Genomic DNA, 26,271 nt, shown 5'->3' on the forward strand with positions numbered 1-26,271 from the left:
TGTAAAGATGTACAGCTTGTGAGTAAGGAACACTACAGAGTTACTGTGGCCGAGTGAAAGCTTGACTGTTTAGTGAGTTCTGCAAAGCTAGAAGCAGATGCAAGGAGTTGGAAAAGATGTCTACTTAGAATAACCTGTGCATGTGACAACTGTGAACTATGCAAAATGTACTTACGCATAACAAAGGTGTGTAAGTTTGGAATATTTTCTTCAAAAAACCTTAAACTTCCTACATGTCATTTTTGGAGAGTATTAGTAGAATCTTGTCTAACTGGTTTTAAAAAAACAGACCCTAAGTTTGAGCTGTTAAATAAAGTTCTCTTGATGCCATTAACAGAAGTTTCTCAAATCAATTTAGAGTGGTTGCGATAGTCAGGTGTGTACTGCTTGGTCGTTTTCTGCCTGGTGGCCATGGGTCCCATGAAAGTTAAACTAAATACGTACATCATATCAGACCTGTCAACTGAATGTTCCCATACGGACCGTGTTATCTGGATACTCCATGAATACTTTGCAAAGATTATTCCATTTTATTGTAGTAAAATTGTACTATTATTTCAGCTGTAATGTGTTGTAAACCTTTCAAGTGACAGTTCAAAATTATTAATGGCAACATTTTCAAGGTTGGTTATTTTTGCTTTTAAACTTTTTTCTGGAAATGTGTTAATACAGCATGTCATAAATGCTTAGATTTAATTTTCTGTGTTAAGAATTATTATGTATATGGCCAGTGGCCATTCTGTTCTTTGCTTCAAAAAGAATACTTCTTCTGTAAGTCACTTAGAGTGGAGAGGACAGGGTTGTACAATATTTGTAATTTGCTTGGCTACCTTGTGATCCCAACATGTTTCTTAACTATCACAAGCATGTTTGAGTGAAAAAGAGCAGTCTAGAAATGACCACGAGTGTCAGTATTGCCCGCCTTATTTTCCTTAGCAGATTTCCACCATTGTTTAGCTAGTTGAGAAATCCAGCTTACACTTGCTAAATTTTTTATAAATGGTCAAGATTTTGCACACTATTCTAATTGCACCCAAGCCATAAACTTAGCGAATTCATTAATCTTTGAATGTCTTAAAACAGAAATGCAGCAATATAGATCAATCCAAATTGCTAATAGAACTAGAAAAGGTTTCCAGTTATTCTGAAACATGCATGTTTTTGTTTGCTAATGAGTAGTTGATAATTGTTATATCATTCAATAAGGAATATAAGCACATCCTGTAACTTTGCAAAGCTGTGAGAGAGAGAGAGAGAGAAAAGACCAAGTGATCTTTTCAAGTCAGGAGGGTGCTTCTTATTCTGTCTGCCTTAGGAAACATTTCAAGGGGAGGTTTCATAATTCTAAAGCTTATATTTTTTTATTAAGTAAACTGACATTCTAGGTATCCAACTGGAATTCAATCCATTCTCTGATCACAGCTTCCTTTTGAGGAACACAGGTTTGGAGTGCTTCAAAATTCATTTGAAAAGCCAAAGCACAAAATGGTTTTGGTCTACTTTGTTTCTGTTCTGGTTTTGTGTGCTATGCAAATTTTGTGTATTGGACTACTGTCCAGACACGTTTCTTTCCTCAATAATGTGTTGTTTGCTTTATCACAGCTTTTTCTTTTCTGTATTCCGATTTTTCATGTCTTCCCCCAGGCTTTGCATCTAATTATTGCTGATCTCAAGTGCTAAATGCAGATTTTTTTTTTTCCCAGCGTATGGACAACATAATTTCAATGGTATTGTGCAGTATTTTTGGTTGTGCAGTTCTCCCCTGATGAACTGACAATCCAGTGCCAGCAGTAATGTTTTCAGCCTGTCACAAGTGTTCCTTTTGCATTCTGAGAAGAGCAGGGACTTTATGAAGCTTTGCTTCAGTACAGAAGGGGAGGGAAGGCCAACCAGCAGAAGTACCAAACACTTGCAGGCAGTTTAAAGAACTGTGGAAAATAGACTTCTGGTTTTCCCCTTACCTTATGACTTACCCCTAACACCCACCCTCAGACCCCCAGCATGAGAATTTGAAATGAAAACTTAAATTCTTACAGAAAGTGAGGCTTTGGGGAAGAACTGATAATACGTATCAAATCTCTTCAAGCAGGATGATAGTATCCTATGGGAGTTAATATGCTACCAGCTCTTACGCCTAAGGAGAAAAATGCATTGTTCCAGCTGTTACCACCTGTCCAGCCCCTTCTCGCTGCCTGGTTCCTTCCTGCAACAGGTACAGCAAGACCCTTTTCCTTTAGGCTATCTTCAGGCTCTTGAGGTATCTGGCACTTATCTCTCAAGGAATTGAAGAGTCTTGGCCCATCAGGTTCATCACCAGGATGCAGACCTCCTGCCCAGTACTCTTCCTTGGACTGCTGGATGAGCTATGTAGGGGTTTTTTGTGAGACTGATTAGGAGATTAGCAGCTCCAACTGTTCATCTGCTCGCTACGTTTTTTTCCCTATATATATAGTTTGTATGTGAATAGGGAGGCATTTTGTCAGCCTCAAATTCCTGGATTTGAAGTTGAACTTGGTGATGCAGATGTTTAGTTTATGTCAAATAATGTGAAAATGAAGAGCTGGACTTTCAGAGCTGTCAGAATCTCATGTGTCTTGGGGTTGAGACCTGTATTGACTCTGTCACATTTCCTCAGTAGCTTTAGTACATTAATTCCTACAGTTCCATTCCGTAGGTATCCTCATTTGCAGCTAATTCTGTGGGACATGCAGGGTTTACAACAGAAATAACAAAGGTTTTAGCATGTGCCTTAAATGCCTGAAGCTTTTTCTTCAAGCCCAGATGCTTAAACTAGCAAAACCAACAAAATCTGTGGAAAAATCCTTTCTCCAGTGATCCAAGAGGTTCTCCTTGTAATAAATTTGAAGACTATTTGTTCATAGCCAACAGAAGACCTGGACCATAAAATGGAGCATAAGTCCACTTCAAAGAGCAGTTCCCTGCTGCCTGTTCTTTGACATGTTGGGGGAACTAAAATTACTCCGAACACCCTGCACACCACGTAGTTTGATAGAACTACTTCAACTTGGCCAGCCAGTTTCTTCTATCTGTTTTTTCCTAATGTTGTTCTGTGTAAATGATTCTGTCAACTGGAAGTAGTTTTCAGTCAGTGTATATTAATGAAAAGCTGATTATAGTATGTGCTGAGTTTTATCAGGTAGTGTGCTTAATATCATTGAACTGATTTCTGGTTATTTCCAAGTTAATTCTGTTTTGTGGCAAAAATCTTTTGGAAGTAAATGTTCATTTGTATATGCTTCTGATGAACAAAGAAATCAAGTTACTATACAAAATGACTTTGCATACCCCTAGTTATCAGTCTGTCCTGCAGAGACTTTCTCTTTCCACTTTTGAAATTCATGTTAAACTTAAATGATAGCATCCCTTTAGCAAAGTCCAAGGAAAAGGAAACAATGCTGTAGAAATTGTGCTTTTTGTCCGAGTAATGGTGTTCATAATTCCTTCTGTAATCTGTGTAAGATTCTAGATTAATTTCATGAGCCCGAGGAATATTTTTTTTTTTTTTTTTCCCCTCCACATAAATTACTAATGTAGAGTCAGAGTCACCAGGACTCCTGGTCCTCAAGTACATGATTTAGAGGAAATCCTTAGAGCTTAGTTTGAATTATGTTAATTGACAGAGAATATTGGTTCAGAACTAGAGAATTTTTATTCTTTTCTGCTATCTTAGACTGTATTTCAAACTTAAATTCCAGGTTTTTTATTTTCTGTAGTTTAGTGACTTCCAACAGAAGAAGACATCAGAGACAGTGCTCTTGCATCTTGTCCATCTCAAGCCATAATATTAAGAATCATTAGGAGGTATGTGTTTTAACAGAAAAAAATACTGGATATATTTAATGTAATAGACCAAATTCTACGAATTCAGCATTAAAATTAAAGGTTGTATTTTTTTTCTGTAATATAGAGATATATATTCTTGTAACGCTTAATCAGCATCTGCAAAGCTTTCTACCACTGATCCCTTTTACTGAAGTAGAGTAAATTTACAGGGAGCATCTGTTATCTTAAAACCAAAAAAAACCCCACACCAAACCAACAATGACAAAAAAAAAAAAAACCCAACCACCAAAACCCAAACCTCTTTAAAAACACACAAAACCCTGTCATCCTCTTAAAAACTACAAAAATCTCATGACCTTGGATGGTGGATTGCACATTGCAGATTCTTTTAAGTCTTCTCCTAACAAGGATTTGTGTAACTAAGCATTCAGACTTCTACAAATACTTTTTCTGTAATTTTTGTTTAATGCACGTTTGTGCTTTACTCACGTGCGAGTATTATGGTTTATATTGCAGAAGAAAAGAACGAACTTTTGGGAGACTAAACCTGACTACTCCCCCCTCTTACCACGACCTCCTCATCCCCAACCTTGGTTCTCCATCTTACTGTTTTACTTGGAGTTCCTTATTTTGCCAAATATAAAAAATGCTGTAATTCTGTTAATATTAGTAAGAAGCATAATAGTGCAAAAAAGTCAACAGTTGTTTTCTATTTCTATTGCATTTCTAGGTAAGCAAGCAAAGCAATAAAACAGAATATAATTTCCTTCTTAATTTAATGAGTCGTGGATACAATACAAAAAGGGAACCCCCCCCCTTTTTTTTTTGAGACTCTAGGTCACCTTATATGGAGATTTCTTTTGCTATGAAAATATCTTTTATTTTTTGCCATTTTCTTTTCTTTTTGTAGTGTTTTTTGGTGTGGGGTTGGTTTTTGGGGTTTTTTTGGTTTGTTGTTTTTTTTTTTTTTTTTTTTTTTTTTACAGTTGCCCCTACACAGTGCTGTCTGGAACTGTGTGCCAGTATCTCTACTTTTATGCCAGGTTTGCCTCATGACAAGAAGAGGGGCTTTTTGTTACATGTAATTAACTTTCACATATCCGAGGTGCGCTGGGGCAAGGAGGTAGGTCAGTAATGTGGGAAACACTGGATGCAGCTGGGAAAGTTAGAGCAGGTCTCTTGATTCTCTGTACTTCTCTCACTAGCAGGTTGGTTAGGACCAATGCCAGATTAAAATTGGATCTGTGTATTCACAAGATAATGCACACAATCTAATAAGCCTTGTGGAATGTCGACCATTAGGGAATAGATGCATCAGCCTACTCTGAATGGTCTGGTGGAGTTGGTTCAGGTCCCGTGTGGCTGGAGCTAATAAGCTCTGATGACTCTGTGTAGAATTGCTTGCTTGTTCTTGAAACAATGCTGTGGCATACATGAGATGCTTGCAAGATTTATAAATAGTAGCTCCATGCTGTGTGGCAGTGCTGTTTCTGAAGCCCTGCTGGCCTGGGAAGTAAACTAGCTGTGTTTCTACAAAGCTGCCCTGAGCTAATGAAATTGCTAAATCTAAGGCACCTCTGTCATCTCAAATGGAAAATGTGTTATCTGGAATATCTGATCCCAGTTGATTGAGATCTGATGGCAATGGTAAGTTGCGGGTTTTTTAGAACAGCTTTCATGCTGGTACTGCCTTGTCATTATTTTTATCTAATTTTCAGACCTTTTTCTTCAAACTAGACACTAGTCAATGTTAAAAAAAGGTCTGTTTGAGAAGATAAGGGGTTTTGCTCTTCCTTCAAAACAGACATACATTCCTTTACCCAAGAATATGACAATATAGAAGCTAAGAAATAAGAAGAAATATGTAGTCTGGCATTAGCTCTTGAATAGTTGCTTTTTCTTACATTTCCAAAATGTCTTTTTAGAAGAACAGGAATAAATAGAAATGTGTGAGGTTTCTGTACTTATTACCAGCCTTTTGAGCTATACATAAAATTACTATGCTGCCCTTTCTCAAAAGGTGACACTGCTATTTTGTTTTGGTGTTTTTCTTGTAAAAGTAGAGCACCACCAGATTAAGACAAGGAAGTTACTGGATGAGTCTCTCTGAAATTGAAACTGTTTGTGACTGGTGAAACCCTCCTAAGCATGTACAGAAAGTTCCAGGGTGTTGTAAACAGTGGAATCTTGTTACACTTTGGTTTTTTTTTCCCACCGAGATCTTGGCATTGAAAGCCTGACTCTCTATTCCAAAACATCGTCTGCTCTTAGTGGCTTGCTCAGTTTTATTTCCTGTCACTTAAGTGCACAGTTTTCCAGTGAGGGGATCTTACTTCGCAACAGATTGCTGTAGAAGGAAAAAATCTTGTTTATTTTTTATCACTGACAGTAGACTTTTCAAAGGCGAAACAGCTATTTGAAGTAACAGGACAGATGTGCGGGCTGAAGGAGAGCTGAAGAGGTCTTGCTGCTTAAGGCAGATTTCTTTCAGATAAACTGTGAAATCCACAGGATCATTATGGATGACTGATATTTGCTAACATGTGAGTAGCAGAAATAATAGGTGCGGTGAACCTCACCTGTGTCTGTGCTGACTGGCATAGTCATCTTAGATGTTTATTCGCAGTGGGAAGTTCTTAAAGATGAATTTCTGTGTGTATGTGTGCGTGTACACATACACATGGTGGGGGTGTATGTACAGAGAGAGTGAGCGAGGCAGCCATTGGAAAAATTTTAAAATCTGTTTTAAAATACAGTTTTGAGTCTGCTTAGTCAGGGGATTATTTTCTGCAGTGATGGATGAAGACTCTATAAAAACTCGCAGCATAATAGGAAGATCCTAAAACTTGTAGATTTTTTTGTACGGCCCTTATCTTGTCTTTATCTTTGAATAGAATGGCACCAGACTGTATGAATGAGACCTTGTCAGTTGACCTTCATTTAAGAGGACTGCATTTCTGCACTACCAAAAATATAGCTGTGCCCTAGTCATTTCAAAGAACAGTCGTATTATAAACCAGATCTCATAATGCTTAGATAGAAGCTTGGAGATAGTCTATCCAGTGTATGGACTGTGAATAAAATGAAAAAATAAAAGTTGAATGCTGTCGTCTCAGTGCTTCAAGAAGAGCTTAATTTAATCTTCTCTACTAAAGAGAGAAGAATAATGGGGAATTTAGATATAACGCCAAAGGAAGCTGAAAGTAGAAGCAGAAGGCCAAATGGAAAAATTCCTTTTGTGTGATACAGCCAGAATCTTTCCTGTATTTTAACTTAATGCATGATTTATTGCCATTACAGTTAGTTTTTGATGTAGGCATATAACATCATTGACTTTTATATTCTACAGTGGGATGGTATGAATGCTATGTTTATTCAGGATACAAATACCAATAGCAGTTTGTACAATCTATTTGGTATATAATATTATAGCAATAATGCACAAATTCTGTTGCATGCATGCTAGTGCAAAAAATTTTGAAGGCAATTCTGTCAACCTAAAAATTTGTCAAGAAGCACACAAGGAGAAGGCATTGTTGCTGTGATGAAAATATGGTATATATTCTTCTATTGTTTGTCTTCAACATATGAATCTATGATGTGTGACTAAAATACTTTTTGTCCCAGGTGACTTTGTTATGTGATGATTAATATTGTGATTCTGTTGCTTGATTCACATATGTGATTTCTTTTTGAGGTAAAACAGCCCTATCAAAAAGCTGTATAACTTTTGTCAAAGAGCCAGGCTTTTAGAACACGATTATATGAAGACAACTGGAAGTTTAACAGTACATTGTCTATTTGCTCTTTGGGTACAAAGCAGGTGTTGGGTGTTTGGGGGATTATTAGGGTTTTTTTTTAATCTTGGAATCTGTTGGATAAGTATAAAGGCTTAATCTAGGAAATACCAAATTTTGGGTTCAGGTGGCTTCCTGGCTGTTTCTGCTGACACGTTGTCCTGGTTTTAGCTGGGATAGAGTTAATTGTCTTCCTAGTAGCTGGTACAGTGCTATGTTTTGAGTTCAGTATGAGAAGAATGTTGATAACACTGATGTTTTCAGTTGTTGCTAAGTAGTGTTTAGTCTAAAGTCAAGGATTTTTCAGCTTCTCATGCCCAGCCAGCGAGAAAGCTGGAGGGGCACAAGAAGTTGGCACAGGACACAGCCAGGGCAGCTGACCCAAACTGGCCAACGGGGTATTCCATACCATGTGGCGTCACATCTAGTGTATAAACTGGGGGGAGTGGGGGCGGGGGATCGCCGCTCGGGGACTAGCTGGGTGTCGATCGGCAGGTGGTGAGCAGTTGCACTGCGCATCATTTGTACATTCCAATCCTTTTATCATTGCTGTTGTCATTTTATTAGTGTTATCATTATCATTATTAGTTTCTTCTTTTTTGTTCTATTAAACCGTTCTTATCTCAACCCATGAGTTTTACTTCTTTTCCCGGTTTTCTTCCCCATCCCACTGGGTGGGGGGGGAGTGAGTGAGCGGCTGCGTGGTGCTTAGTTGCTGGCTGGGGTTAAACCATGACACACGTACAGTAGTGTGATTTAGTGCTGTGTGGTAGTGATCCCTGCAAAACATTTTAACTTTTTGATCTGTTTACATCTGTACCTAGGGAGGGAAACTTAAGGCCTTTTGGAGTTACCTAGTTGCACTGAGTAGAAATTTCTTGGAGAAGGCGGGGGGGGGAATGCTTTGGTCTAATTTGAGTGCTCCTTCATAATTGTTAATAAAACTGTATTTTAATTAAAACAGAGGTCTGGAAAGAGAGTTCTACAGTGAAAAGTGTGTAGTGCAATTGATCTCACTGGGAAAGCTGGAGGGAGACAAAAATTGGAGAACAGGACCATAAATGGCATATAGCAGTACCAAAACCATTGCATTTTTATTCTAGGTGTTTAATTATGATGGGGTGTGTGTGAAACTTTTATATAATGCAGTCCAAGGAAAAGATCTAGGTAGTCTAGAGGACAGTTTGTCAGAGCTACTGTGACTGGTATAAGTGGGATGCTATTATTGTAAATTTTGGAAATGCTCAGCCTTCAGACTATCGTACTGAGAAAGGTATGTTGTGATTAATTTTTGTAGTGGTGGGAGCAGCCACTTGAGGATACTGAAGAGCACAAGTTTTTTTCCATGATGTTTTACTGTATTACGTATATAAAGCATGGGAAGCTAGAAGCTATGCAACTCCTCAAGTTTAATACTGAGTTACTATTCATACACTGCTTATGAACTTCATAGGTTTGGTTCTTGAAGTTTGTATGTATATTCTTTTGAATCCCAAATTGCCTCTATGCCCTGACTTAAAATGTGGGAAGATGTTTCCAAGGAGCTGTTTATTTTGTTGAAATCTGAATGTAAACATTTTGATCCAGTAATAGATGTGTTTTCTTTGAAGTTAAAGCTACTGAAATCTTTTGTTTTACTTGATACAAGTGTATCAAATCACCAGGCAGAAAGAAACATTGCAATGAAATGTTGGCTCCAGTCATAATAGTTTTCAAAATAGTGCTTTTTCATATGGCACCATATAACAAGCCTGTACATTGAAAATGTAAGGTATTTCGTGTCTGTTCAAAATAGTTGGTTTCTCTCGGATTTAGTATTTTTAGTGAAATAAAAGTTTAGTCACAAGATGACCAATAACTTTGTGTTTGGGGACAGATTGTTATTTGTCAGATTTCCCAGCTTCTTGTGATTTCAAAACTGAGTGTAGATCAGTTCCTCTGAACACATTATCAACCTGTTGACACAGACCGTTATGTTGTTGCATATGACGAAAGCAGGTGGCAAACAGAATCTGGGCTAGCAATAACGCGAGTATGTCCTGTCCTATCCTTCTGGTTAGAGGTGCTTTTATTGCAAAAAGCTTTGTCTGAAGTTTTTGTTGCTGTTCCCATGCATTTTAATCTTGAATTAATGCTGTGTTTATGTATAGTGCTTGGCAAACGTTTCACAGGGGCTTTTCTGATCATGCAAACTGTAAATGTAAGGCTTAAAATAGACATTTGACAAAGGGGGAGATGACTGAATTTGCATTCTTGCCATGGATAAATGATACCTTTTGCTGCCATTATGATCAAGGGTGCTTAGCCACAGTGTTAAAAAGCAAACAAAAAAGTCTGTTCACCCATCCTCCCCCCACTACCATCCACCAAAAACCTTTGTTTGCATCCTGATTTGACTCATTTCCCATCCTTATGGTACACAATGCATTTTCTTCAGTCTGTTTTTTAAAACGAGTTAAAGCAATAAGATCTGTAGAGTAAGAGCAGGACAAAATCTGGGTTTTTTTGTGAATATGGTGTTACTTTGGTTAATTTCCAGTCTTTGATAAAATATTAATTTTTTCTTTTAATATGACAATTGAAACAAACCTGTGAACTTATGCAGCTGGGGCAGGACAAATGTTTAGAAGACAGTATTCTAGTTATCTTGTAAACAGATTAAAATGTCTACTCTTCCCAGTTTGGGGGAATTACAGTGTGTGGATAACTGCAGCATATGCAAGTCCAGAAATCATAAGACTTCCATGCTGGACTAAACTCAGAAGTTTTTGCAGTAAATTACTGTTCTGTGTCTGACTTGCTTGTCTGATGTTGTACAGATCTCTTGTGTCTCAATATTTTGTCAATTATTTTTATCACCAGCACCCAAGATAGTCAGTCTGCTCTGTCTCAATGGACAGTTTGTTGATATGAGGGCTTTAACAGATGTTATGCTGGAGGATTACTACTGCGTTTGAAAATGGCACAGATAACTGGTATAAATAAACTTTTTTTTTCCCGCCTTATAGTACTTTATTTCCTATATGTAGAGTTGCTATCACTTGACTTTGCTGTAGCCAGTGAAGCAAGTGGGTGTCCAACAAGACTGTCTTGGGGTGTCTTAGGATACAACTCACAAAGTAAAGAGATACGAAAAGTTAAGAAGAAAATTTGAGTTAACATAAACTTCATTACCAATATTACTCAACTTTCTGCACAGATCTGTACTTTAGTATTATTAGCAGCTTGGTCCAGTTATAACAGGCTTCAAGATCATCACCTTTTGCAGTTAAAAAAAAAACTGTTCTTTTGCAGCTGAAGTTGCATAGTAGATTATCTGTTATTCGTAAAGGAGAAAGGCTTGAGTGTAAGACAGTCTGCAATAGAACATTTTTGTACACTTTTCCCTGGCCTGTGACAGTTCAAAATAGACCTTTCCATGTCAAAGTGGTTATAGTCCAGTGTATTCTTACAATCATTACTGTCATCGCTCAAGCCCTCTTATCTCTTGGCTTCTTTATTACAATTTATGATAGCTGTAGCTAAAGCTTTTGATCCTGAAAAAGCTCATATGCTGGTTTTGAACTCAGCGGTTACTTTTCTAGGCAACACAAACAACTAAGAGTTCATCACTCCACTGTTCAGCTTTGTGCATTGGCTCCTCAAGGAAGACAGTTGCAGGATTTTCTCCTGATGTTTTAAGTCTTCCAAGGTGATTACTTGGAAAATTGCTTTCACCTCTCTGGCCACGACCACCCACGATAAGTATGTTTTCTTGTAACGTAATGTAATATATAACCATAGTGCTAGGATTCCGAAAGCTGGGAAGGTACTGTGGGGTTTAAGCCAGCAGGCAGCTAAACACCACACAGCCATTTGCTCACTCCCCCTGCAGTGGGATTGGGGAGAGAATGGAAAAAAGGTAAAATTTGTGGGTTGAGATAAAGACAGTTTAATAGGACAGAAAAGGAAGGAAAAATAATAATAATGATAAAAGAATATACAAGACAAGTGATGCACAATGCAGTTGCTCACTGCCCGCTGACAGCAGCCCAGCCAGTCCCTGAGCAGTGGGCTGCCACCCCCTGGCCAACTCATGCCAGTTTTATTGTTAAGCATGATGTCATATGGTTTGGAATATCCCTTTGGCCAGTTGGGTTCAGCTGTCCTGGCTATGTCCCCTCCTAGCTTGTTGTGCAACCCCAGCCTCCTTGCTGGCATGGCAGTATGAGAGGCTGAAAAGTCCTTGACTTAATGTAAGCACTGCTCAGCAACAACTAAAACATTGGTGTGTTATTAACATTATTCTCATACTAAATCCAAAACACAGCACTATGCCAGCTACTAGGAAGAAAACTAACTCTATCCCAGTCAAACCCAGGACAGGTATGGAGGAATAATATTAAAACTTCTTTTCAGTGAATAGAAAGGAGAGGAGATCACATCAGGATGAAGTACAACTGGGGAAAAAGTGCTGGATAATTTGTTGAACAAGCAATCATGAAAAAAACCCAAGATCTTTAATAGCTTCCTATGTATTAGAATTCTAATATTGCAGCATCTCCTGTTCTAGCAACAGGATTCAGTATAACCAAGGGGAGTCTGCAAAGAGCCTCATCAGTTTCTGTTGCACTGAGGTGCTGAACAGCATCACAAAGTTAATCAGTTGCTTGGGTCTTGGTTCAGTTTGGGATTTTTGGAAAAATTTTCACGCAGAAGTTAAGGATCCATCTGCATTCATTTAGGCACCTGCAGAGCTCTTGAAAATATTCTTCACATACAAAGCATTTCGTGAGTCTTTCCAGAAGTTGCAAAGGAACCTTTCTGAGGTCTTTTAAGCCTTTTCCTCTGCAAATTTATTGCTCACTGACTGCAGGTGTTAAGTGGGATCTTCCTATTGCTCTGTACTGAGCAAGATTTTCTTTGATGTACATGTGACTGTTCCCTTGAATAGCATTTCCAAAGCAGGATCTGAATAGAAAAACAACAGTGCTTTTCTATGTATGTTTAGAGTTTGCATGTCAGCAGTGCTTTTATGCAAATGAATTGTTCAAGCCCCATATTTTGTGATGTTTCTGGTGAAAACCCACTTCATATGAGTGACTAATACTTGTGGTTACAGGTAGTATTGAAACTAGAGATTCACGAATGTGTGAAGTTGAAAGTTGGAGACTAAAACATTAGCAGATTGTAGTAAATTCACAATTATGCAAATTCTAGTTCTATTGAATTGATGTGGCATATTCTGATCGTAGTATACAGAAAACCAGTAGTGTATAAACCTTTGCACCTGACTTTTGAGAAAGATGAAACAATCCTTTTATTCTCAAATTGTGCTAAAAATCTTACCCATTGCTAACTAATATGTGTGAGGCTGCTCAGATAATTAACCCAAAGGGAAAGAATTCTAAGCAAAAATAATGTTTTAGTGATGTCTGCTTCTGTCTTTTCACTCAGTTCAAGGGAATGAGTCATTTAAATATAAGCAGTCCAGTTAATGCAGTCATATTTTTCCATGTTTAAAACGAACTTCTTTTAATCTGGTTGTAACGAACAAGAAATTGCAGTGAGCATTTTTCATGTCTTCCAATGAAACTGATCTCCAGGCCTAACCTGCTGCTGAAAAAGCCATCAGTCCTGTTCTTTATTACGTTTTACAGTGTCAGTGTTCCAGAATTTGAGTAATCTTGTCAGTTTTAATGCTGTAATGGATTAATAAAGGACCAGATTTGTAAACAAAAGTTTAATTTGAATGCTGTGGAATAACAAGTATTAGTATTTCTAAGTTTCAGTTAGCCCCTTGATGACATCAGCATAGTTTTATTTCTGCCATCCTCCCTTGATTCTCCCTTCTCCCTCTCCTCCATCATTGTAATGCTGTACTCATTCAGAAGAGACTGTCTACATCCGATTTCCTTACACTTGTGAAATTTGTTATAAGTACTAACTTTAACAGTATTTTGAAAACTATAATGAAATTTGCCTTATCTTTGTAAGAAGGTGGGCATCGAGGTTTCTTCCTTGCAACTGAATTTGAGGATTGGCAGTCTTCCACTGGTATTTTTCTTCAAACTATGCTTGATGAGACACGATCTTCAGTATAAGCAATTTTGTATTTTGAAATAAATATGAATTATAATTTTGACTAACCCCTTTTGTCTTGTCATATCAGTTTTTTAGTTGTTGAAGTAGGAAATAGTGAAGTTATGGTGTTGTTTTCCTTAGGCAGCTGGTATCAGAAGCCTTTGATAAATAATGGTAAACTTTTCCCCTTTTTAAATTCATTCTACAAAAATACTTTTAATTCTACTTAAACTCCCACTCTCTTTTCTAGACTATAAGGAAGTTGAAACTGTAAACAGTAGAAACGACCTTTTTATTAGTATTACAAGCATTGGAAGTCAAAATCACTGTGGTATTAGCAGTATTTGCACAATAGTTAAGATCCTGTTATCGAATTCTGGGGTTTTTTTACAGCATAGTTTAAAATTAGGAAGGCAGTTAAAAGCTTGCAATTTATTATTTAAGTATCTGTCTTGGGGGACTGCATATGCAGATTTGTGTGCATAGAAGTATTCAGATAAGCTCTACCAGTTTCATGTGTAAATAAAATTATGTGAAACACTAGTTAAAATATTATTAAAATTTTCTTGATATGAACAGAAGTCGAAGAATTATTAGGAAGACTGCAGAGGCAGAGCAACTCAGTTGGATTGTTTTGCTCAGTTCTTTGGAAGATTCCCCCCCCCCCCAGGCTTGTAAGGGCTTCAAATTTTTAGAGCAAAGCCCTATGTTTTCAGAATCCAAGCTGTTTGTATGAAATAGATAGATGTTTCTATCAAGCTTGAAGTAGGGCATCTGGACCATTTGTTAGATACCTGTTTTTGAAGTCATCCCATTGTTTTGGCTGTTTGTCATACATGGATGTACACAAGATTTAATTTCTAGAAAAATAATATTCTTTTTAACTATGCAGTAGTTTTAGATTTTGCCCTAGTTCTTTAGGGTGGCTTTACTAGAATTTTCAAAGGTTCAATACTGCAAGTTGCCTAATAATTTTTAGATTTATGGGTAGAGATCTTGTACTAATTTAAATGTTATGAAGGAACAGGATAGAAATTAAATTTACTAAATTAAAAAAGCCACAAGATGGCATCAAATTGTCAATTCTATCCGTTGCTCTTAACATTTTTTAAAAGGTCAAAATATTACAGACTGTGTGGATCTCTATATAGAAACCAGTTGGGATAGTGAATGTGCAATGAAATAGAGCTTTTTTCCTTCCATTATTTATACCTTGCGAAGCCACAATAGGAAACTTTTAATAGCTTTTTTTGTGCTTCAAGAGTAAACTAGTGGGTGTGTGAAACGTGCCTCCAAGAAAAAATTCTACCAATATAACATGTTCTGTTGCTTAAAACACGAGGGTTCATTTCCTAAAACGTAGCATGAGTTTATGTTCAGGCAATTTCTGATTCCATTCTGTGAAATGAGTGGAAGTAACTTCACTATGGATGTTAATGTTCATTTAGACTTAAGAAAAGTACTAGGTATCTAAAATACCTTTTTTTTTTTTTTTTTTCCCCTCCGAAAATCTAGAAAAATACTAGTTGGGTCCTGGTATCAGATGAATATTGGTAATTGGTGATTTTTGCAAATTAACACAAAGAATGACAGATTTATTTTTTAATTAAAAAGGTTAACAGACACTGCAGAAGGTTTTAGAAGCTGTTAAAAACCAAACCAACATCACCACCCACTGTTGGATAACTAAATAAAACTATAGATTGACCATAGTTTACTTTTCTGTTAGATAGGGTTTTTTTGTCTGTGTAGATGCAGTATCTCAGATTTACTGTTGCAAGTAATAGATCTTTTAAAAGTTGTTGAACTTTTTACATTAAAACGGATTGAGGATGCAATATATTGGAGGACAGACAAGTGTGGTAAGAATCTGTCCAAAACAATTTGCATCTTCATAATACATTGCAACTTGCCTGTATAATGTAGAAGCAGAGAAGGGAAAATTAAAGCACATGTGAAAGGAAAGATGTGAAGTAAGCTGTATACAGAACGTACAAATTTAAGGGACTTTAGGCAATAGACCTAAAGCTTCTTATTATTGTAAACATAGTTTACACTCACAAAACATATCAGAGCACATAGCAGTGTCTGAAATTTTTAAGACAAACATAGAAATTGTATGAAGGAATGAGGGAAGAACACACTCAAAGCTTGATTTCCAGGCTGTACAATAATAGTAGAAGTCAGTTGTCCTTCAGGATGTGAGGGGTTTTTTTCGTTGTTTGACTATAAGTGGGAATCTTGATTTTTTTTTTTCTTTTTTTTTTCCACGTGTACTAACCTGTTTTCTATTCATGCATTGGTTTGCAAACCAGTATTTTAGGTGTTTAGGTAGGACAATGCTAAATAGCAGAAAGCATACACTAAAACAAAAACAGTTTTTGAGCAGGGATTTTGTAAATGTCTAATATGATAGGAAACATTAGTACTGAAATGGAATGAATTCCACTGAAAAGTATATACAGCGGTGTATCTGTAGATGATGCAATGAAATCTAGGAAGGTATGAAGCTTTTGGTATCTGTTTTCTTGATTTCATTCTATGTCAGGTTGTCGCTTCTGAATGGTTAAATACTCATGTATTTAATGTAAATTATAAGTAAACTATATATAACCTTCTATGGTAAATCAGACAACTAAAAGTAATATGTTTTTGATTAAAATATGATGTTAAGTGGTCGTCTTAAAGAAGATTTGTATTTTTCAAATTACATGGTTTTGTTACTAAATTAGTTTCAACTTATGAATATTCATAATATACTCCTTAACGGTCTCAAACAGCTTATGCATAAGAATTAGGTATGTCATCTTTGAGCAAAACTGTGAAGTGTTCAGAAACTTTGAAGAAATGAATGTTCTTTAAATAGCTAAACAGTGATTTCTGCTGCTTCTGATGCTTAGGGTACAGCTGCACAAACAAAAGCTCCCTAACTGGAGTTTGAATTTGCAGTGTGCTAGTTACTTAAGAGTAACTTTTACATTAAAAACTTCACATTTGAAGATTTGAAATATCTTACTGTGTGCTCACTGAGAAATAAGCTACTGTCTTTACAAGGGGCATAAATTACTAGCAGCACTTATCTTGTGTAGTTGAATGAACCAGCTATGAAGTTTACTCTGTCAACTATTTTCTTCTCCTCTGGCAGAAATCCTAGCACATAGTTCTCTGTGGTTATACCTGCCTTGTAAACAGAGCTTGTATCATAAATCAGTGTGTTGTCATAGAGATATAAGTTTTTCCTATCTGAATGCTTTTGAAAAGCATTAATTCTGTATCTAAACTTGGCATCTTTTGTTTTTGGGACAATGTGAAATGTTAGCAAAATTACCCTGCCAATGACTTCCTTATTGAAAGCAGGCTTTCTTCTCCACTTAAGTGTATCTTGTCAACCATCACTGCTCCGTACTTTTGTTTTTTCCTCATCTAAATAGTATACTTCTCTCCTTACAAACCATTTAAGAAATGTGTGGTTAAAATATTGATCAGAGCTTCTTTTCCTACATTGTCTGCAGTTTTTTACATAGTAGGAAGTGGTGATTACGTCACAGATAATCATAGAGAGAGACGTAATCAGTTACAAAGGATACGTGTTATGCCTTCGGTAGGTAATAACTGAGCTTCTGTGCTAAGATGCCAGAATATCAGGAGGTGTGAGCAGAGGTTCATCCATGAAATTACCACAGTCTAAGACAGCGATTTACAGAACTAAGAGCTGTGACCTCCATCATTATTGATTTGCAGAAATTGTTCTTACAGATAGAAGGTCATGGGCATGGAAGGGGTAACTGTCTTTTGTACCTACTCATTTAAATGAATTTATTTCCTACCATTAATCAGATATTTTCTTGTGATTTTTTTTTTATGTGCTTGTTGTTGTTGTTGTTTTGGGGTTGGTTTTTTTGTTTCAGCTGCAATGTTCTCAAAGCCCTGCCTTTATGTTTTAGGCTTCTGCACTAAGTTTCCAGTTAATCACTGTAGAGAAGACTATTCAGAGGAAACTATGAAAAACTCCCGAATAGATAATTTGCCAGTTATTTTGTTAGGCTTGATTCTATGTATATTCTGGTGCTTTATGGACATTTTGGTGAAGAGGAGAAATCACAAGCACAAGTCATATGGAAACCAAACCAAAGCTATGGTTATAATTTGGTTATAATTCTTAACCAAGAATTTCTAAAAACTCTAGAATCTCTAAACCAGTTTCAGGTTCCCTCCCTTTGTTGTAGCTGCCATAGGACTGCAGGGTCTCTTTGAGACATTGGAGGTACTGAATAAGTGGAAGGGGAGGCACAAAAGTTGCATTACTGATTCTGCAGGGGAGGAAAGAGGAGTGGATGTGTGGGACTGCAGACAGTATTAGTTAAGCATGCAAACTACATTGGATTTAGAAACTTGAAACTTAGCATTGCAGGAAGTGATGTTTCTTTAGCTCGATGTTTTTCTTTCCATTTCATAAAATGCTGTGAATTTAAGGAGATATTATGGGAGAATTCTTGGTGTTTCTTCAAAATGTGTAATTAGTGCACCACAGGAACAGTCTTTTCACACAGAAAATGACATTTTTCTATAGAAACAAATGCAAAATGTTTTATTTCCACTTTCTTGGTTAAAAGAAAGGTGGTGGTGTTTCAAAGAGCTGCTGTTTCTCAATCGCAAGGCTTTTCTCAAAGGTAGTCAGCCTTTCCTGCTGCTGCTCTTTTAGAATGTGGTATTTTAATTTTTGTCATTTTCTGAGTAATTTTTGTGAAAGGACATGGGCAAAAATACCTTTTCTCAGATACTAAAAAAGTAAGTCTTAAAATAACAGTTACTGACTCAAGTGCCCTACATAGATGTTGGTATTTTAATAATCAGAAAAGAGTACAGCAAAATTTGGGATTAATCCATTTCTTGCAGTGCAGGGTTAAATCCTTACACTGAAGATGAATAGGAGGTTGCTGACTGTAAAAGTTACGAAAGCTGCGTGCTGTACCAAATGTCAGCTCCAGCCTATAGTAACTAAACATGGGTGGCTTTGACTAAAGCTCAGGGAAGAGACATTTTGAGTAAATTTGTGTTTTCTAAGGGCTTGTCAAGTGATCTTCTCTTCTATTTGTACTTCACAGTTCTTGAGATAAAAACAGAGTTTTAACTTTCATGGTGGAAACTTAAAAGCAGTTGCTTTAAGTGTTATTTAAATCATGGAACTTGAGGCTGCGTGTGTGTAGTTCCCTGCTCATTAGCTTTTTTTATTTTGAATTACAAAACATATTGTTATTTACGCATGGACAAACAAATGTGATAATGCCATATTGGAGTCCTTTCCAACAGGTTTTTCCCAGAGTGGTTTCTGACCTTTCTGAGTGTCTCACAGTTTTAGGATATGCTTCATATAGCATTTAAATAATTTTTAGATAGAATTCATGGTTTCGTGTTAAAAGGTTTTCTGTCAGCCTTGCAAACTGAAGTGGCTGGAATATATTAGCCTTTTTTTTCAGTGTTAGTAAGATTGTTAGTAATACATGTTTTGTTCAGTGAGGTTTCACAGCAGTAACTGAGAACAGAATTTGTTCTTGCAGGAATTCATTGTTGCTTTGGGACCAGACATGTGTGACCTCACTGTTCTCTTACCTGGTGTGTTGACTCTGCAGAGTTAACAAGAATAAATAGTAGTGCATGTCTTTTGTTGTTACATTAAGGTAATTGGATAAGCCATGAGCAGAACTAATTATCATCAGTGTGCTATTTCTGGGCACTAAAACTCTTCAAGGCAGGAATGCATTGCAATTTCTTGGTCCTAGTTTTCCATCCAGAGCGTAAGCAGATCTTATTTTGAAATTTCTGTAGCCAATTGCTTACATTTATGTTACTAACCCTTGGTGAAAGTGATCATAGGTAAAATGAAACAATACTATAAATAGAAAAGGTTTCTTTGAATATAGAAAAAAGTTTGATTGGCATTTGATGGTTAAAATGTAAACCTGTAAAAGCTTACGAGGTTGTCTGTCCTCACCAAGTCTGAAACAGAATCTGTAAAGAGTTTTGAATATTTTCACTATTTTCTTTCTTCTCTTTAATGGAAACGTGTTGGCCTCATTTTCATGATACCCTCTGTAGCTCTGTGTTCATTTAAAAAACCCATGTACCTGACAAGAAGGCCAGCTATTAATGTTACCTCTTCTGTCTTTTAAAAGGAAGGTGCTTCTGCTCGAAAAACACAAACTCCAGCAGCACAGCCTGTACCACGACCAGGTAAGGTAGCCTACTATCATTTGTGCTTCTGTTACGAATAAGTATGAGTTTCAAAGAAGTACTATTTAAAACTTTAGTTAGCTGAAGAATGAAGTGGGACTTGTTTATTTGTGGCCTTTAACTGCATATGTATTGGAAGTAACACATAACTTTTTGGTTAATGTTATACCATGGGGCTTGGGTTCATTCTCTTCAGTGTGTTGCCCAATTAGCCCACTGAAATGATGCGCTAGTGAAATTAAAAAGTGACGAACTTCTTGGTTGTTGACTTGGTAGCTCAAATCCATAATAAGAGCTGGTTAATACTCCAAGGAGAAACAACCTAAATAGAAAAGCTAATCTCAAAAAGATATTATTACTTCTATTATGAATATATCAGAAATAAGTCTTTCTCTGAATGTGTTATCATTACTTCTTCACACTTCTTGGCACATTAGGTATTTGTAATGGAGCCAGAATCTTCAACTGGCTTTTTAATTCCCAGTTAGTAGACTTTAGCTACCAAGTCAATTTTGTATGTCGGATTGAATCTCAAATTGAGATTCAAAGACAGAATGATACAGGTACTTTGTTTTGTTTTAATGAGAAACACTTAGAGTTTTTAAAAGAGTGTAAGAGTACAGACAGTGTATGAGAGGATCAGTGTTTCCAAACAGCTATGTGCATATCTGCACCTGGTTTATGTACTAAGAGAATTTCTGGTTTGGTGGATGTAAGTCTCAAGTGAAAGGTGTTATTTAAGAACAAGATGATGGTTATAGTTGTTATGAAGGTATTGGAAAGCAGACATTATGGGTTTTTTGGGAAAAAAGCTACCTTTTAAAATTAATAGACTTTTTCTAGAAGTAGTGCTGGAGTACTGTATATTCTTGTGGAGACTACTAAATGCTTTCAATATGTGCCTTGCTAATTCCTTGAGATTTATTAGTAGGATTTAATGCTAAGACTTAATATTGTAAAAATGATTCTTCCCCAAAAATCTATTCTAATACTGAATATTCTCAGCACACCTAAATGCTGTTGTGCACAGATTCTTCTGTTTGCTTTTTTGGTACTAGAAAGGTCATGCTACCTGTCATACTTATCTCACTAGCCCTATTAAGCATAATAATGCAAATGGAGTTGACAGACAGCAGTATGGAAAGGGTAGTAGTGGCAAGAACAGAAGTCTGAGTTGTCACAGGTCCCTACTGCTAGCTGTGACTTCATGGACATTAACTGTCAGAAGTGTATTTTTTGTACATTGTATAGGTTATACTGATATTGTAGTTCTCTAAGGCCGATCTAATCCATTATGTTGCCTCTATATTGTAAATTGAAGAGAGGTACAGTGTGAAAACAGTATATGCTGCTTCATTAAAAAAAAAAAAAGATTTCGCTTTCTGCCTGTTCTAGGATATTTTGGGGTTTGGAACTTTTAAAAAAATCAGTTGCTCTGTTCTTAGCAGTCAAAGTATTTAAAATGTGCAATTTCCAGGATGCTGCTCCTGTGCATATAAGCGTTAGTTGAATTGGACAAAACAGTTGTACAATACTGATTTGAAAAAATATTTGAGATGTGCTTTTAATTTAAGGGTTTTTTTCTGCATATTTCTGCAGTACCAACTTTTCTACTAACCTGGCTTGGTACAGCTATCAAATTTCTTAAAGATGCTCCCCATCCCCCCACTTGGAAGGGGGGGGGATCAGCTAATGTTGCCATGTATTTCAGGAACATTTTTACATTAAGGAGATACGTAGATTTAAAAAAAAAAAAAAGAAAAAAAATCACTGGGTAGGTAAAGTTCATGTAGTTCAATATAGTGTTGCCAATTATATCTGTGCATTTGACAGTGTCAGGAAAAGATAATTAAGGATATGGTCTCAATTTTTCAACAATGGCAACTGTGTTGTGAATATTTATACTGTTCTAGGAAGTTTCTGAAACAGTTGGTCATAAATAAACATGAACAAGTTGGTGCTATGAAATTGGAAGTCAATTAATGAAATTTGTCGTGCATAGTAGCAGTTGAGACTGGAGTTAGTCTGCATCAATCTTTCTACTACTCACCATTTTCTGATTTTGTGAATTAGGATAAACACATGTGATGATAATTATCAGGCACAACAGTTCTTTCCTTAAGCTAGGACTCCTGAAAACTGAACTATAAAATGTCTATTTGGAGGAAGCCAGGTTATTCAGTAATAGCACCAAAGTGAAGAAACATGTTTTTGCAACTTCGGACTGAAGTATCTCCCATATTGAGGAGGTCACAACTTGGAAGCCTGAAACGGAAACATTTTATTGGGGGGCTAGGGGGAATACTTTGTTTTCTGTCTGGCCAGTATATTTTCTTTGTGTGGGGTTTTTTTTGTTGTTGTTTGGTGGTTTGGGGTTTTTTGTTGGGTTTTTTTTGTTTGGTGGGGTTTTTCCTGGTGTTTTTTGTTTTTTGTTTTTTTCTTGAGTGCTACCATATCTGTCAAGTTTCACCGTTTCTGGCACCCAAAGAGGCTATGTAACTCAAACTGCAATCAAAAATTAACTGGAGTAAGCCTGAAATTCAGATTTTGATTGTTGAGAGTTCTGTATGTGTTAAGGATAGCTAAATCCTACAGATACCGTGTACAGTAATAACTATTAATGAAAAGGTGAGGGTCTGTAAAGGTTAGTTTGTTATGCAACAGTCTTCCTGTTGGTTCAGCCCAATTGAACTTAAGATCTACAAGCAGTTTTTTCAAGATTGCTGACAATTTTTGTCAATGCTATAGTGCGCCGACCTTTTGAGGAGGATGGAGAGGGATGACTAGTTTAAGTAAAATTAGGAGAGATTGACTCATGTCCTAACATGTTTCAGACAGTCAAAAGCTGTTTGTCTTCTGAATACTGAGACCCAAGTTATAAATCTCTTCTTCAACTTTGTGTATTGCATCTGTGAAAATGATCTAATGACGATAGTGTGACTCTTCTCTGTTCACTCCTGCAACTAAAAACATTGAAATGTTGCCTTACAATGATGTTTGTATTTATGTTTTAGTCATTCTGCCATGTTTTCTGTTTTTTCTCAGTTTCTCAAGCAAGACCACCTCCAAACCAGAAAAAAGGCGAGTCAATTTTAGTTACATGATCCTTTTCATTTTTGTGTGAATTGTGCCCACTCTTATCTTTTGCTGGAACCACAAGCAATAATATAAACAAGCAGTGGAATACAGACAGCATTCTGTTTTGCTAAATGGGTCCTACCCATATTTAGAGAGTCCTGATACAGGGGTACGCTTTTTTTGGTGAACGAAAACCTCAGTTTAGAAAAGATTGACTACAATTTTCCTTGAATATTTTTCCATGATTTTGATCTGTTAAGCAAGAGTTTTCGTTTTATGTACAGTTCCTTTAATGAAAAAGGTGGCGGGGGGGGAACAACCAAAACCACAACAACAACAAAAAAACAACAGGCAAATGTGACTGTATTATCTCTCCAGGGTCTCGAACTCCCATAATCATTATTCCAGCAGCCACGACCTCTTTAATAACGATGCTTAATGCAAAGGACCTTCTGCAAGATCTGAAGTAAGTAGCTGATTAGAACATGCTGTATAAAAAATTGTTTTCAGATACGAAGGTGTACTAGTACCAAACTAGTAATTAAGCAAGAGGGAGTATCTACTGTCTCACGATAAGCTAGTTTTACAAACCAAAGTATAAAAGAAATTAATGCCTCTGGAATAGCAGGAAAAAAGCGAAAACTTCTTTTCAGAGCTTTTGCACAGTTGTGACCTGTGGGCCAAATGGGCAGATTGATAAGAAAGTCTTACAGTACCGTTTCTAATATCTATAGTGGTTTTCTTTTACATAACATACGTGCACACCTGTGCAACTGATCAATGAACCCTTATAATGGAAGAAGACTTAGAGAAGATGAGCAAGGGCAATGTGCTCATGGAGCTCAGAAAAGATTTTGGGAAACGACCACAGTTACTGTAAAGGGGAAGGCGACCGGAGGGTGGCCTCTGTTCTATCTAAATAAATGGCTGTATCAGCTGAGCAGGTCAGCTGGTTGTGTAAATAAAGAATTCTTTTAAAGTTCACATATAACAAAAATAAGAATAAAGCATTGTCATTAAGTATTGATGCAAATTCATTCAGGGAATTAATGAGTTGCTAAAACTTGTTTATTGCATCACACATCTGATTCTAAGGTTTAATTCATTATGGCTGAATGCAATCAACATTGCAAATTACTTTCTTTGTGGTCAGGTAAAATTCACTGTTATGGTAAAACAAAAACAAAAATAACCCCCAAAAAAACAAACCACCAAAAAACCCATCTTTCTGCTTGTCCAACAGATCATGGTATTTAGAGTTGCCTATAGGTTAATACCAGTTAATTTTTCTGAAACAGGCAGTCTTTTTCACAGAGAAATACACTGTTATAGATGGTCCGCAATGGTGTGTTGAAAAAAGGGAGAGCTCTTCTTTCTTCCACCTCAGCATTTTGCTTGTCCTTTATGAGACTATACACTGCTTTTCTTCAAAAATGGGCTGTCCTTATTGTGGTGCTACAGCTTTCACTGGAGTTGCCCTAGAATTTGTTAAAACTGCTGTGAGATACCAGATGCCTTCTGATCTCCAGCTATTTCTAGTTCCTAGACTACTGCCATATATCATCAAAGATCCAGTAAGCTTACTGGACTCTTGGTGCCTCTTCCGAAATATTTAATCAGAGATAAGGCTGGCTTTTAACGTTATAGCTTAATGTGCAAGCAGTAACTGGACTGATACAATTGTGTTGACAGAGAGTGTTGCTTGTTTATGTGGGGTTTTTTTGTTTAAGAAAAAATTTCACCACTACAAGCCCTGGATTTTATGTCTGTGTAATTTGTGACTTTCTGGTACAGGAATACCTATAATGGAATAAAGCACCAATATGTCCTGTCTAAGTATGTCTGTGCTAGGAGGCTTGCACTGTTTTCAGCTCCACTGGGGTAGAGCTACAGTTAACTTCTCGAAATCTGCCCCAAGAGGACGCTGATCGTTAGAGTACAAAGAACACGATCCAGGAAAAGATGAAATTATGTTTAAGGGTTCAAAGGAGGACACTGATGTAGTTAACAAGTGTGAAAGACAAACTGAAGAAGCAAGGTATGTTAATGAATCAGAAGTTCAATAGCAGAATTTAGAAGAGCAAAATATTAATTTAGCCATGACAGTTCTAGCACGCTTCTAGAAAATACGCCACCTGGCCTGTATTTTTTTTTTTTTTTTTGGCATTCAAATTTATGCAAGTAGTTTGTTTAGGAATGGCTGCAGGGTTTGTTTTTACTGTTCAGGTATGCAGAGTGTAGAACTAGCCTTGATGTAGAGTGTAATTGATAGATATGTGATGGTTTTCCAAGGAAAGAAGACTTATCTAATTTCTGCCTCTAAGTCACTGCCGCCTTTAACTCATTTCCCACTTTCAGCTAAAATTGACAGAAGAGTAGAGGTTTGGAAGACACATCTCATTGCCACAAGTTTTGGAATAAAGAAATATTGTCCAGATAGAAAAGACACATCCAAATTAATACTGCCTCCCTTACCCCTGTTGAGGAAGGTGCAGGTAGACTTGAATTTCTTGTATTTCTAGAGGTAATCAGTCTGCTTGTATTAGCCATCAGAGTACATCAATGATAGCACGAGGAGAAGGGACTTTTGGAGCTGGAAGAGTAAGAGCCATTGCAGGGGAGACTGCTAAGAAATGTAGGAGAACCCCGGGAGAATGAGGCCCCTGGGACTGTTAGGGTATGGAAGCTGTGATACACAGGCTGTTTACAGGGCAGCTTTCTTCCATGCCTGATACCTGAGGCAGCACGGTTCCATGAAGTGTGTGATAATAAAGAATGAGTATTTGGGTTTCATAAATAAAACCAACTTTTGCTATTCCCTCCATTTAAATGTTTCTTTAAACAAAACAAGGAACAAAGCTGTAATTGTAATGGGAGATCAAACCACTTAAAATCAAAACTTACAGTCATAGCTGGGAATTCCTGTCTTCTAGGATAGTTTTTGTCTAGGGTGCTGGATGTTTTTTTTTTTTTATAAGTAACTGGACTGCAATGCATTGTCACTTTGGATGTGAGAAAAAGTAATCGTGGTATCATTGACAGATATTTTACGTTGTTTGTTGTAAAATAAACAGGATAGTCTTCATCTAGTACTATGGTAGGCATTAAATTCAATTGTCAAGAACTAAAAGAAACTTACTAATTATACCAACGTTTTTAGTAAGCCTTTTCATAGCTTCATAGTATGTTGGTGTTATTTTTCTTGCCAAATTTGGCTGACATTTATGTGATGCTTAGCATCTTTAATTCATCACTAATGTTATGCTCTGTTTTGAGGTAGAGAATGGGGAAAGCAGGA

General features: G+C 36.7%; 1 protein-coding gene across 1 annotated transcript in view; it reads left to right on the forward strand.

Moving 5' to 3' along the window:
- CDC73 (cell division cycle 73) overlaps positions 1-26,271 on the forward strand; it is a 126,356-nt gene that overhangs the window by 83,980 nt on the left and 16,105 nt on the right. The window contains exons 11-13 of the mRNA XM_052800598.1: positions 19,838-19,895; positions 22,941-22,976; positions 23,352-23,439. Of these exons, the coding sequence (XP_052656558.1) occupies positions 19,838-19,895; positions 22,941-22,976; positions 23,352-23,439 (182 nt within the window). The remainder of the gene's footprint in view (positions 1-19,837; positions 19,896-22,940; positions 22,977-23,351; positions 23,440-26,271) is intronic.

The sequence above is a fragment of the Harpia harpyja genome, chromosome 11 (genome assembly GCF_026419915.1).
Source record: "Harpia harpyja isolate bHarHar1 chromosome 11, bHarHar1 primary haplotype, whole genome shotgun sequence".
Taxonomy (NCBI): Eukaryota; Metazoa; Chordata; class Aves; order Accipitriformes; family Accipitridae; genus Harpia; species Harpia harpyja.